The following is a 14,224-nucleotide window of genomic DNA, read 5'->3' on the forward strand; positions in this document are numbered from 1 at the left end:
AAGACCATACTTTCCTTGTTTTGATATGTATGTTTGTTGTTGGAAAGAATGTTTATTTTATTCCTGTAAGTAAAAATTATTAATAAATAATAAGCTATTCTGATCAGACGGTCCTCATGGTTCTGTCTCAGGGGGCCTCTGCGAAATTCGTGATACAGGGCCCTTTCAATGCTAGCTACGCCACTGTGGTAGAGGTTAACTTTTGGACTTAAAACATATCTGCTAGAGTAACTGCTGAACAGACTACAATAATATGATTTTTGAAAGACCGTGACATTACATAAATCATAAACACTATTTTATAGCTCTATTGACTAGGACCAAAACCAAAAGCAAAAGCGAATATCTCCAAAAAAGAAAATAAAGCTATTGATATGAATCAAAAAACAAACTATCGAAAAAAGATACACCTAGATCAAAAAATTATTTTTAAATTCCTTGCCTTGTTAACGTACTAAAAGGGTGTTTCAAACTTTCACCAAAATATCAACATTTTGTTTTCCCTCGTATGATTTACAGATGGCAACTTTCATTTTTATTTAGAAAGAGATACTAAAAAGTCAAATAATTTAGCTGCAAATTCCTTAAAAAACCATCAAAATCGGTCCACTAGAACACAATATACAAAACTTTAAAATACATGAAAATTTTAAGGTGCCCGTTTTTCGTGCCGGTGATTGTATTTATGTGTGTTTAGAATGTTTCTGACATCAAAAAAATAATAAGTTGAATGTTTCATTTTAAACCTGTCAAAATTTAGGGCAGATTACGAACAATTTCATTAGTTCTGCTACTCCACTGGTTTCTATATGAGATAATGTTTTTTGTTATTAACTATACGACATAACACTAATGGGGTGGTGACTGATGATGAGCGTGGGGATGAAACGCGTGTAGATCTAGGCCTACCCTAAGGGCGGCGTGACTTGCCAAAACCCTACCAGCAAGGTCACCCAGGGCCCTTTCCAGTTGCTGGTGCTGGCTTCTGACGGCGAACCGATTGACGTGGACCGGAATAGGAACGACTAATTTACTTTTTTGCTGCGAGCCTTTCGGCCCTTGGTGGGTACCTGTACCTAAGCCTGCTTTCACACGTTTCCATTTTGCACGTCGGTTTTGAAACCATATTTTTACCTGCAATTAAAATTACTTTATGAATATAAAAATATACTAGTTAAAAATATTATGAAAACAAGATTTTATTTAGATGCTCTAAAATGAAAAAAAAAATGAATAACTAAATTCAACAATTTATAAGATATAAAAGCTTGTTACAAGATTTAGGTATGTGTGCAGATAAACTAGAATAAAATATGTAACTTGAGCTTTTGTTAAATACCTAATTACCTATCAACAGAGAAAACCCGGTATATTGAAATTTAGGTAAATACCCGATGTTTTGCATCCGGTATACAGGCTGCCCCAAGCTAAGCGTGCATTAAAAGTTTCTAGAGAACTACACATCATTGTTTTACAACGTGATCTATCGATTAAAAATATTTTCAATATAGCGGCACTTCCGGAAAAACCGGAAGTTGACAGCAACTTTCTTATTCAACTTCCAGGTTCTTGAGTTCCACTTTAAGTTGGTTTCCGCTTGGAACGCAGAACGGGGCTGGTTAGTATGGAGTGTTCACTAGATCGTGTGTTTTTTCATTCCCTTCTATCTCTTGGTGAGCGGACACCCAGAGTAGCAGGACCTTATTTTCCTTGCCCGGTATATGCCGAAGTATGTTAATTTTGTTAATTTAACATACTATAACAAGCTTTAACAACAATTTGTTGATATCTTACTTATCTTACCCCACAAGGAACTGCACAATAGCACAATAGCCTATAGCCTTCCTATAGCCTATCGAAAATACAGCAACGAAGACAGTACAATTTAAAATGAATGGTGAATGATGAATGGTGAATCATCGAATTTTACAAGAAGGTTCCCTGACCAAAATATACTCTCAAAAGGTATATCTATACCCTACACCTTCTGGGTATACAGGGTTGTTGTTACGTATGGAAACGTTCGATTATTAAGTAAAATGTACCAGGTACCGCAAAAAGTTAAATACAAAAATTATATAGGGTTTTTAAATGTCTATTAGCGAGTAACACATTTATGCATACAGAACCCCCTGTATATTACTGCCATATTTCAATTCTTCCTTCAATTCTAAGCAAAAATCGAAACCAAACCGTTCCCGAGTTATTGAATTTTGAAAATATCACTTAAATAATTTGATTTAATTAATTTCGATATGTTCAGTTTCAAGAAGCAGCACATAAAAGTGACATAAAGATTCATTTAACGATACTATTCTGCCGAAACGGTGAGACTTAATAATATTTGACATTAGTTCTCAAGTTGGCATTTATAGATGTATAAAATGAGATTATAGCAAAGAGTAGATAAGACAAGAGACGACTGTTCGCGCGGTACCTTTCATGTTTCAGTGGTGGGGAGAGTGACCTCGTCTCACTTGTCCCTTTAAATTTTCGTAATTTTTTCGCGGGAAATTTAAAATAGACTATTATTAAAACTTGCCTGTATAGCTTATAAATAGTTATTGTATGGGTAAAGAAATAAATAATAGAAACGAAAAAAAAATGAGTTTTCTAAATATTATATAAAATAAATTATAATTAGAAACATATTTGTCGGGGAATAAAGATAATAAAAGCAATATTTTGTATATCGTTTGTAAACAAGATAAAGTGACCAAGTCGATTTGTAAGAAATGTTTTATTTACGTGTATTTTTTTTACATATGGACTTGAACAAGTGTCAAATCACAATGTGGAGTTTATGTACAAAAAAATAGAGTTGCTCAATTTTTTTTGTAAAAATATATTACAAGCTTTCTAACCATGTCTTCGATCTTAGTTTAATAACTTCTTTAAGTCTTCCTTCTTAGTTTAATAACATAATTATATAGTATATTTCTATAAAAATACTTTTCAGGATCCTTTGGAAAAGAGTGAAATATTATGTTTGTCGAAGAATAAGACCTATTTTTGCAGTCTTTATAAGCACACACATTGCCACCATCTCGTCTTTTCCTGCTCTACTCGTGTCCTGTTCAGTATTCATATTAAAACGATACTAAAATTAAACCTTAAAAACTCTCAAAACGATAAGATATCGAAAAACTCTGAAAACACAATTTAAAAAGGCAAAAATGCAAGAAAACAACTAATCAGATTTGTTTATGTTTAAGCCTGATTAGCACAGCTGATTAGCGTCCTAAAATCATAGGTTAGATTTTAGATTAGATAAAATACGCCGTTGTCAGGTTTTGAGATTTTATCTGTTTATCTTTGAAATCGATCAACTTAGTCATTCTGTTTCTTTGATATTATCAGTACATTGCGAAAAAAGAACCTAAACCAACCTAAACTAAAAATTTACATTTCGGTATTAATATACGTTACTTATATCCTTCTTATATTATTAATTTATTTTCAGAAAATCTTGTTTATTTTTCAAAGAAATATACTTGGCAACAGACAAAATGGGACTTGTTGGGTCCTTTAAATTTTAATATATCTGCGTCTCTCTCGCGAAATTCGACTTCTTTGTTCACTGTCGTCTCTTGTCTTATCTACTCTTTGATTATAGTACGAGAGCTGGCAACGTCGGAAAAACAAGTATTGTAAGACGTCTGGCTCTTTGATAAATCATTTACTATGCTCTCTAGAACAGCATGCGGCCCGTCTGGCTGCCGGTAAACGTTGCGTTCCCTACTGCGCATTGAAAGAAGATCCTACCCAAGTAGCACAACAATATTGTTCCAAGATTGATCCAATGTAGAATATATATTGGGCCAAGCTAGTTTTTAATATCGGGCCAATAATAATTCGTCACTTTTTGATATATTGGCCCAACATTGTTTTTAAATATTGGTCCAACAAGTTACTAAAATATTGCCCCCATTAAAAATGTAATATTACGCCAACATTGGTAATCATAATACCACTAGTTTTTGTCCTTAATTTTATTTCAAATTTAGGGAAAACATAAAACAAAATACCCATGTGTGTATGGAAACTTTAATGTATTGAAGAAAACAATTTATCTTACAAAAATATTAACTAAGTAATAAAATAAGCCTACATATTATCTTCATGGCTGGTATTATTTTTAGCTAAAAAATACTTCAGTTAACACATAAAATTAAATTTATAAGGACACAAACCTCTAAATATTCTTCCCCCATCCCGGTCTCCGGCTGTCGCTAGTGAAATACCAATACATCGCGTAATGTCCAGATCAGTTGCGTCTGGAAAATGTACTTTCACTGCATCTATAAAATAATATAAAGTTTTTTGGGTTATCCTTTTTGTGTTTTGCCTTATTTTCTAATATGATGAGATGATATGCTCATAATATGGTTTATGCAAAGTGGCAGAAACTTAGAAGTAGGAGCGTTTTATTCAGTGGTGCAACTAGTTGTTTATGGTTTACATTGTGTGTAAGAGCCCAACATTTTAAATTATCTGCAAGTGAATTCTGATTATGATTTTCTAACACATTTGATATGGAATCGTAATTTAACTCTACAGTCTGTGTATTGCTTGCCCCCAAGTCCCCCGACTCTTCAAAAACAAAACTAAGACAGCTATCACTATTATTAACAATATTAGTAAGTTGTGTGTTAACTTCATTAATAGAACTTGTATTATCGTCTGATAGAAGTATAATGCTCTCCTGGCTTTCCAGGCGTTTCGTAGGACTGTCACCGTCAGACTCATCTTTATTTGCAAGAAAACTTTTAACAAACCTGTATTTTTTTGCCTTTCCCGACATTTACCTAAAAAATGTCTGTTTATTTACCTAAGTAGCAATACCGAATCTAAAAATATTTATTAACAAAGCGCCCTAACAATCTAATAAATTATACTCTCGATTACACATTGCTTCAAAACTACTATTGTGTGTTACAGGAAAAAAAAATATATTAGGTACTTACTTTTACTAAAGAAATATTCTTCAAGCTGGATTCAGTAAAATTTTCTGTGGTTGTAAGTTGTAAACCTAGGTACCCGTGAACCTACAAACAATACAGCTTATAGCTATAGCACATATTTCTTGTATTATACGTGTTAATTGTTAAGCATTGGAATAGGTTTATTCGACATACTTACTCAACTAACATCAACAGTACTTACTTTGATTTGATCACGATAAAAACACAATTTGCTTACAAAAGAAATCTTTCACTGTCACAGCAACAGCTTTTTATGTCATGTCAACTCGTCAGTAAAAGCGTCTAGGTCAGCGTTGCCAGGTGTCGGATATGAAATTATGGATCAATGTAGATCAAAGTATCGAATTTATTATAAAATTATGTTACAAGCGATATATTTGGCTGAGGGAATTCTCTAAAAAATATAATGATAGCAATAAATTTGGATTCTATTTTTTGTCGGTTTAACTTAATTTTAATAGGTTTCAACCAGCTATTAAACGTATTTTCTCAGTCAGTTTTATATTTTGGGGTCTGGTTTCTCTTCCCGCATTTTAAAATCGGAATTACTTGATTTGCCGCGGATATTTACTGCTTTATACCTTAACATTTTTTTTAAACTTTAAAACCACTTGAGTTATTTTGCATTAACTACCTTAAAGTTAAATTATTTCTCATAAAAATATATTTCATGGTTGATAAAACATTAATTGTAACAGGTTACCAAATTATGTTTCAACTATCGATTATGGTACAGATTTTTTTTGGGAAAATTTTGTTATAATAATTGGATAATTATGTTACATCTGGCAACACTGATCTAGGTACCGGAACGCGGCCCGGCGCGCGGCGATTCCAAAGCATCACCCGGCGCCGGCGCATGCGTATTGGAACGGCAGAAGAAAGTAATGCTTCAATAGAGTCTGGTTTCTAAAGCAGCGTGTAGCTCCGTGGTTGAGGCTGCCGATTCGGGAGCGACGGGTGATGGTTCGAGCCCCGGCAGAGGCAGAGCTTTTTTTTATTTTTTTTTCAGCTGTTTTTATTTATTTCTTTATTTATTTAAAATAAATTAAAATACGCCAAATCGCCTTGGTTAGTCTTTGGTGTAAGTTTTTTTTTATTTATAGATTACACGCGAAATACCCGATCGATCCTTGGCGCTAGATGCTTTAGGAATCGAGCAAGAATTTTAAAAGCAAACTTTTATGAAAATCATGAGATAGTAGGGATGCAAGCCACATGTCAAAGTATCAACCCAGGTATCGATATCTACTATAGGTAGCGATTTTATTCTAAACAGAATGCATTTCAATATTGTTCCAATTTAGTTAATTATGTAAATGCCAATATCCAAAACATCAATATAAAAGGCATATTGGGCCAATGTCACAATAAAATATTGTTAATGCCAATCATGGGCCGACATTGATTATTTTCAATATTGGCGAAAACTAAGAAACTAATATGGGTACAATATTGTTTACCAAGATTAGATGTACTGAATAAAATACAATATTGACCCAACATTGGCACAACATTGATGTGCGAACGAAAATGAATCAATATTGAGCCAATATAGAAACAATGAGCAGCCAATATTTCGTGCTACTTGGGTATATTTTTATTAGTTCTTTAAATTCTAGTATTGAATATAAATCGAACATGTCTCCATAGCGCAGTGCGTAGAGTTTCCGAACACGAACCGAAGATTCAGAGTTCAAATCCGGATTAAGTCAAAGACTTTTTTATTTTTATTTTCGTTTATATTCTGATAGTATATATTCTAATACTCTAATATCAGAATATAAACGAAAATAAAAGAAAAAAGTCTTTGACCTGACCTGGATTTGAACTCTGAATCTTCGGTTCGCGGTCGGAAACTCTACGCACTGCGCTATGGAGACATGTTCGATTTATATTCAATACTAGAATTTGTAGGACTAAATTAATAAAAAATATAGATTCTTCTTCCGATGCGCAGTAGTAAACGCAACGGGTATCGGCAGCCAGACGGGCCGCATGCTGTTCCAGAGAGCATAGTAAAAGATATATCAAAGAGATGTCTTAAAATACTTTCTCGAAAACGTTGCTAGCTCTTAGACTATTATATTAAGTCTGCAAATTACAAAATTTTTGTTTAACATTTCAATTCTTCAATTTATGTACATACATTGTGTATTACGATTATTGCTTAAAATTGAAGGAAGAATTAAAATATGCAATAATATACAGGGGGTTTCGTTTAAAAAAAAATAAAAATTGATATGCCACAACTTTATGGCCGACCCTGTATACTTAAATTTGCTAAATTATATAATATTAAATTGTTGTTTTCCATCTTAAATTTACTAGTAGCTAATAGGAATTTAAAAATCCAATACAAAAGTATCACAGTTTCGACAGAAAGCATTATAATTGAAAGTGAACATATCGAAATTAATGAAATCAAATTGTTTAAGTGATCGATCTGTGGTGATATGTTCAAAAGTCAGTAATTCGGAAACGGTTGGTTTGAGGTACATTGTGTGTATTTCGAATTTTGCTTAGAATTGAAGGAAGAATTGAAATATGCAATAACATACAGGGCGTTCTATTTAAAAAAATGAAACTTTGATGTGCCACGACTTTATGAAGAACCCTGTATATATAAATTTTTTACTCGCCAATAGACATTTAAAAACCCTATAACTTTTGTATTTAACTTTTTGCGGTACCTTGTATATTTTACCTAATAATCGACCGTTTCCATACATAACAGCGTATAATAAATAACAGAAGTATATTTTTCGACTTACTTGTACTTCACTGAGCCTCAAAGCGGATGCTATTTGGCTTCGTTCTGTTAACGAAAGATACTTTTTGGCATGGAACTCTCTTTCGAGTTCTAGAAGTTGTTCGCTTGTAAAAGCCGTCCTTCGTCTCCTAGCCTTCGTTGACCCAGAGCCTTCACACTGACCTCCATCGGAATTCTGTAGGTCTTCGACATCCTCATCATCTAGGTCTGAGCCTGAAACAAAATAAAAAACGATACGTAAAACAAAGTAAATATATTATATCTTTTTTCAAATTTATTTTTCCAAAAAAAAAATGGTATGCAATTTTTATATCACATATTTACAGCGCTTTCAGATAGAGCGGACCGTCCGCGATGGAGCGTCCGCGACTTCGAGCAAGTACCATGAGTTTCTATGAACAATTTCACATGGACGCATATGCTCCGTCGGACGGAGTTCGTCCGACGCCTATCTTGAAAAAAACAAGACGGACGGTCCGTCGCGGAAGGTCCGCTCCATCTGAAAGCGCTGTTAGTATTTATTGATTTTTTGACCGTTGCTATTCAAACTTCGTTAACTTACAATGGAAAATAAAAAAAAATATCATAGAAAAAAAGGCGTCAGCGATGGCTATGAAATAAAGATCGCTGTCATTTTATATGTAAAATTATTCTAAAATTTTTGATTTTCTTGGGATTTAGGTTCGGGAAAAACGCTGATTAAGTTTTCATTTGGTTTTTCATTATTTTTATTTGGTTTAAAAAAACGTTTCGGGTAACATTATAGCCTTCATCAGTGTTGTGTCATATGAAAAAAATAGTGTCGAATATAATCCAAAAAATTACATATAAAATATTCACACCACACACCACATAATGTTTACTACAATTAATAAACTAATATAAACTTGTCAAAAGATGACCACATATTTTTTTAAATTATTATTCTTAACACTAAAACTATCTACATTGACTATGGAGTGCGATTTCAGCCATAGTCAAGTGAGGCTGTTTTATTAGAGGCGGCATTGCGTCAGCAGGGTCGCAAGTTGCTAACCACTAGAAAAGCCCGCGGGAACTGTCAAATTCAAAGTTATTCGCTTCACAGACTATAATAATACCGTATGATCGAAAAAAAATGGCGTCCAGTTGGCTGGGAAATGACGATCGATGACATTTCCCATATAAATTTACATATAAAATGACAGCGATCTTCATTTCCCAGCCAACTGGACGCCGTTTTTTCTCGATCATACGGTATATGTATAGACAAACTGAAAAACTATAGTTCATATCAAATAAACTTTTAGTCACGTGATTAAGCTTGACCGACACAGAGTTGCCCTCTTTTATATATTTTCTTTTAATCAAAATATTTTAGGAAACAAAAATAAATTAATTATAAATATATAAACAGTTATTATTTACATCAACAAAACTCACCTCCTTAGCAGCACATAATTGACATAAAGGGCCATTATTACCGCTTTTCCGTTCAAAACATTCTAATAATTGCGAGTTTTTTACGGCTATTAATCTTGTACACTTCGCACTAAAAAAGGTTCTAAAAAGAACAATGTTCGACTGCAAAGTCTGCTAGTAAACATTTTTAAGCTTGAAGTATCACAACATTATTTATTTAAACCAAAAACTCGAAATACAAATCTAAAGTGTCGAAACCAATGACACTGTCTGGAAATAAATAAATAAATGTGGCAACTTGACATTTTTTACATCAGAGATACTACGTGAATCCCCAGCGGGAAATTTAAATTCCAGTGCCGAATATGTCCATGGTTGGCAACAATGAATTTAACAATCGCGCTCTCAATTACATTACTAAAAGTTTCATTGATATCAAATATAAACCTTTTGCTTCATTTTAACCAGTTTTAAATTACAAAAATACATTTCGGGGACACTAAGCGTAGCTATTATAACTACTTAGTAGTAGTGCAGACCAAAGCACAGACAACAAAAGAACAACAAGACAACAAATAACATTTGACAATGATAAAATCATAGGCTAGGTTGACAACTTAAGCTGTGCTGACATTTGAGTGGTTTTGCATTATTGTTAAACTGTTCAGTTTTAATAAAATATAAAAATATATGCAGTTTTTCTTATCTTTGGGCGTATCTGTATTTATCAAAAAAAACATTTTCTTATGAAAGCGTGCTGCGTTGGCGATGCAGGACACTTCATAGAAAGCGTTTTTTGATAAATACGTGTCGTGATTATGGTTGATTTTCGGTAAAAACACTCGGTCGAAATCGTTAATATCGAAAGCTAAACAACTTTATTTCTTTATCTGAAGGGACAAGCAACTTTTGAAGCCTTGCAATAGTTCTTTTGTCGAATATTGCCATACTTATTGTTCACTAATGCCTAATTTCAATATTGTGAAATAGAAAGATTAGAAGAGATAGCTTCCCGTCGAATCGATATCCTAATACTCAAAGGATACGGAACAGACAAAGAGCCCAGAATGAAGTTATTCATTTGTAGAGAAAAATATTCAGATTTTTCACCATTATCATGGAATACGCTGAGCAAAATTGATCAGAAGTTTAGGGGAAATAGTCATGTACGAAAACTAGAAAATAAGCAAGAACTGCATTATGCGAAAATGTTAAATTCAATTTTGTGTTGAACGTTCAAGAAAATTCTAATAACCAGACGAATATACGATATCCAATAAATTGCAATAGAATATAAAATTCGTTAGTATTCAGTATCACAGATACAGTATTCTTCAGTAATATGGGACATTTTCATCCTTATAAATTACAGATTGATTGACAGCAATGAACTGAAGATGATCGCGATAGGAGACTACAACTTTGTAAGCAAATGATGCATTTATTTCAAAATATTGCCGTGAACCCAATGTAAAATGTAGAATGAGTAAGAGGGGGGAGGGGGGTGATAACTGTGTGTAATCAATGCGACCTTAAAGATCTATTGTGCCCCCTTTCCTTGAGTCATCACACAGTCTATAACCCATCATATATACCTCTGTTGTAGAGGGGACAGGGTATTTCCCATCCTTCTCTGACAACAGTTCTTCCTCCGAGGGTACACACCCTTCCACGGTTGGAGTTTAACCCTCCGTGCCGCCCTTCACAGTCGAGGAGCTTGGTTCCGGCTGAGGAACCCGTGATGTGAAGGCTGGAGGATCTGTCTCCATTTTCTCCACCTCTTTAACTTGGTCTCTCCTTAGACCTGATACCGGTGTTGTCCCGTATCTATAATAGAGGATATGTCCCTCTTTCTCTATTGCCTTCTTGGATTTGAGGTCAATTCCTATTGTGAGGACCTGGGCAAGGGCAGTTCCGGCCCTTGCCATTTTTTAAGCTTAGGTGCGATTTCCACCAACCCATTCGCCGATTCTTGAGATACACAATCTGTGAGGATCGTGCCTACCCGAAAGTGTATCCCCGCAAAACGCAGCTGCCCCAGATTTTGTAGATCGTTGTGTTGCGATCCGATCGCCACTACTGCGTCCAGTATAGGGGGGCGTCCAGCCTCTTCTAGAGACGTTTGCTGGTCGGTGGTCAGAGCAACCTCTGGGAAATCCTTTGGCAGTACAGCCATTTTCACTTGTCCAGCAATAGCGGCAAAGCTGGTGATACGTCCCTGCCTGCCTCCCAGTGTTGGACGGCTTTCCATCCTGGCTTTTTTTCTTTCCCTGCCAGAGAAGAGGTGAGAGGTTCTTGCTCCCTCTCTTGCCCTTTGATGGAGATGAGTCCGGTTGTTTCTTGATTTCTTTACTCTCCCCTTTTCGGAGGAGTGTTTTCGCTTTTGCTCCCTCTGAAGCAAGTCCTTCGTGGAGAAGTCGGAGGTATCTCCGTGCTTGTGCTCCGCTAAGACCTACTCTCAGAGGATCGTCTAGCCCGCCTGGTTGACCCAGGCCGAGTAAACGAAACGGTAGCTTGTGTCGCTTATTGGGTCTAGAGGTAGGCTCCCGAGCCTTGCTGGAGAAGGTGGTAGCTTGTGTGCCACTTGTGAAGGATGATCCCAAGCGTCAGCCGCCCCTCTTGTAGTTTCCTTTGGATCTGGTCCCTTGGAACTTTAATTTGTAATGTTCCCAGTGTCACTAGGGGGCTTCCCCACAGCCAACAGCTTCACCGGTGATGTTTTTAATACTAGATCTCATAGTGTTCCCACGAGTCGCTAGGGATAGTCGGGCCACTTCTACAGAGCCCAGCATGTAGAAGTAAGGGGTAAATACAATGCACCCCATTGTATTTACCCCTGATACCCAAAGGTTGAGGCCAGTAATGGCTAGTCCTCTATTTAGCCACGCATCCCTTTGACCTGGTCTCGCCATCGTAGGATTTAGGTTTTTGGTGAGGTTGTTTCCTCTTAGTCCAGGCGGTTAAGCCAAGACTCCCCACACCCTCTACCCGCGAGACATGACCACAGTCAGTAGAGGGTGCCTGGTATGGCCGATAGGGGTAGCCCCGTCCGGCATCATTATATGTCTTGGTGCAATTTCCCGGCCACGACACTACAGCCAGGGACAAGACACCGTGAACCCAAAGAACATACTTTTTTCTGACAATTCTTCGACTCCATTCAACTTCCACCGCCGTTGAAATGCAAGGTAAGTTGAGACAAAAATATCGTTATTGGGTAGACAAATCAAACACTGAATGAGGTAAAACTATAATCAATAGCCAGAGAAATGATTGCAATGTTTTCGCGGGAATATCTCAACGTTGAGTGTCTCACTGTTGGAATTACATGTACATTTTCTTGACAGTCGTTGGCATCAGTCTTACAGCAGTCGGCTTGTCGACTATACATATATGGCAGCCATAGGCTGTCTTATTCGCAGTCAATAGCCATCAAATGATATTTTGGTTACTCAAGGAGTTTATTTCAAATCTGGCAATTTTATTCCCTGATACTCTTTTAGGATCTGCTTTCTGTAGAAATATTTTATATGTAAAAATATGAGCAACTTAATTGACTAAACAAAATAATAAATAATTGACATGTTCAAGCATTTTGTTTAAGATCTGTGTTTGAGATAATGGAATAATTTTCCAATTTAAAGACTCAAACTGTATACCACCATTGATAGATTTATAAAGAAATATATCGTTCAAAAATTTTATGCACAGCGAAGCGGGCACGTATAGTAGGAAAAGACCACAGGATCTTTTGCCGAACGACTTCTTCCTGATGTGGAGCACACTCAAAAACCGTCTTTATGGGCAAAATTAAATACAGATATTTAGGCGGATTGAAAACGACATGACTGTGGAATGATAAAGATTCTCCCCATAATATCACAGATTGTATTGTGAGGCATGAATTTCACAATTAGGGTATTGTTTGAATGGGAAATGTAAACATTTATTTATTTTATTAATTAGCATAGTTTAATAAAGTTAGTTAGTTACAAATATTTATTTTATCTGTTAAATTATTGTGGACGTTTGTGCTGGAAACGAGGCCTGCCAGTAATCGAGTAATGAACAGCAAACAAGTTTATATTGCGCGAATTTTACACCGCCAATACTATTCTCAACATATTCAACAAATTATTTGTTGAATATGATCATTCCAATTGAGAAAAAAATTAACCACCCTTTTCAAAACACATAAATTCTTGTAAATAAAAAAAATGTGACATCGAATTTGACAAGGTCAAAATCAAATTTTTGCTGGTATTTTAATTGTAGGTTTCTCTAGGCCGCGGCCGTATTAAAAATTATTTGGAATTAGTAATTTGAAGGTAAATTTCTGCAATTATCATTTAGATGCCTAATAGGGTTGCCACCTGTCCTTTTTTGAAAAGGATAGTCCTTTTTTGGAACAAATTGCCCTTTTGGCGTTTTTTGACCTAAAAAGTCCTTTTTGTTTACGTATTTTGCCTGACAAAATTATCTACAGCAACTAGCAATATTTTAAATTTAATCAGAGCATCCAAATTTAATTAGACATGTTATAAAACTTATAAATAAATGTTTTTTTTCAAACATCACAAAAGTATTAATTTTTGCTACGTGATTGCAATATAAAAAAGTCATTTTAACGCCTAGGCATAAAAGTACAGCACTTTTGCGTCTAAGCACAGAAGTACTAAAATATATTATTAAACTGACATAAAGTGTCAGTTTAGAAAGACATAAAGAACATACATAAAGTGGTACGAGTGTAACCATAATTTTTTAATATATAATTACTTCCAGGGTATTGTTTTAAATATTTTTATATTATTTGCAACGTTGGAAATTACTTAAAAAATTATTTATGAATGTTTGAAAAAAATAGCATGTAGTTATGTGACCATTCCCATGAGAACCGACGCATCATTACTCTGGTCCCAGGAATAGACATTGCAACTCAGCAAGATCGTGGGAAACGTAGTTTACTTTTTAAATCACATTGTATTAATAAATCATTCCTTGTTCTGTTGTCGTACTGTACACTAGCTTCTAAGTCTTTGAAAATAAATAAATTTTTAAAAAC

General features: G+C 35.0%; 1 protein-coding gene and 1 long non-coding RNA gene across 2 annotated transcripts in view; both read right to left on the reverse strand.

Annotated features, from left to right (window-relative positions):
- Positions 1–614: 614 nt before the first annotated feature.
- LOC115888432 (homeobox protein unplugged-like) overlaps positions 615–14,224 on the reverse strand; it is a 30,395-nt gene continuing 16,785 nt past the window's right edge. The window contains exons 2-3 of the mRNA XM_030908177.1: positions 7,760–7,971; positions 615–1,134 (exon numbers count right to left, since the gene is read on the reverse strand). Coding sequence (XP_030764037.1) covers positions 850–1,134; positions 7,760–7,971 — 497 coding nt within the window. The 3' untranslated portion in view covers positions 615–849. The remainder of the gene's footprint in view (positions 1,135–7,759; positions 7,972–14,224) is intronic.
- Positions 4,034–6,555, reverse strand: LOC115888433. The gene is made up of 4 exons (XR_004051257.1): positions 5,167–6,555; positions 4,968–5,048; positions 4,194–4,301; positions 4,034–4,142 (listed from the first exon to the last, which is right to left on the reverse strand). It is a non-coding gene; the product is annotated as an uncharacterized LOC115888433 (long non-coding RNA).

The sequence above is a fragment of the Sitophilus oryzae genome, unplaced genomic scaffold, assembly GCF_002938485.1.
Source record: "Sitophilus oryzae breed Bouriz unplaced genomic scaffold, Soryzae_2.0 scaffold_738_pilon_pilon, whole genome shotgun sequence".
In the NCBI taxonomy this organism is placed as follows: domain Eukaryota; kingdom Metazoa; phylum Arthropoda; class Insecta; order Coleoptera; family Curculionidae; genus Sitophilus; species Sitophilus oryzae.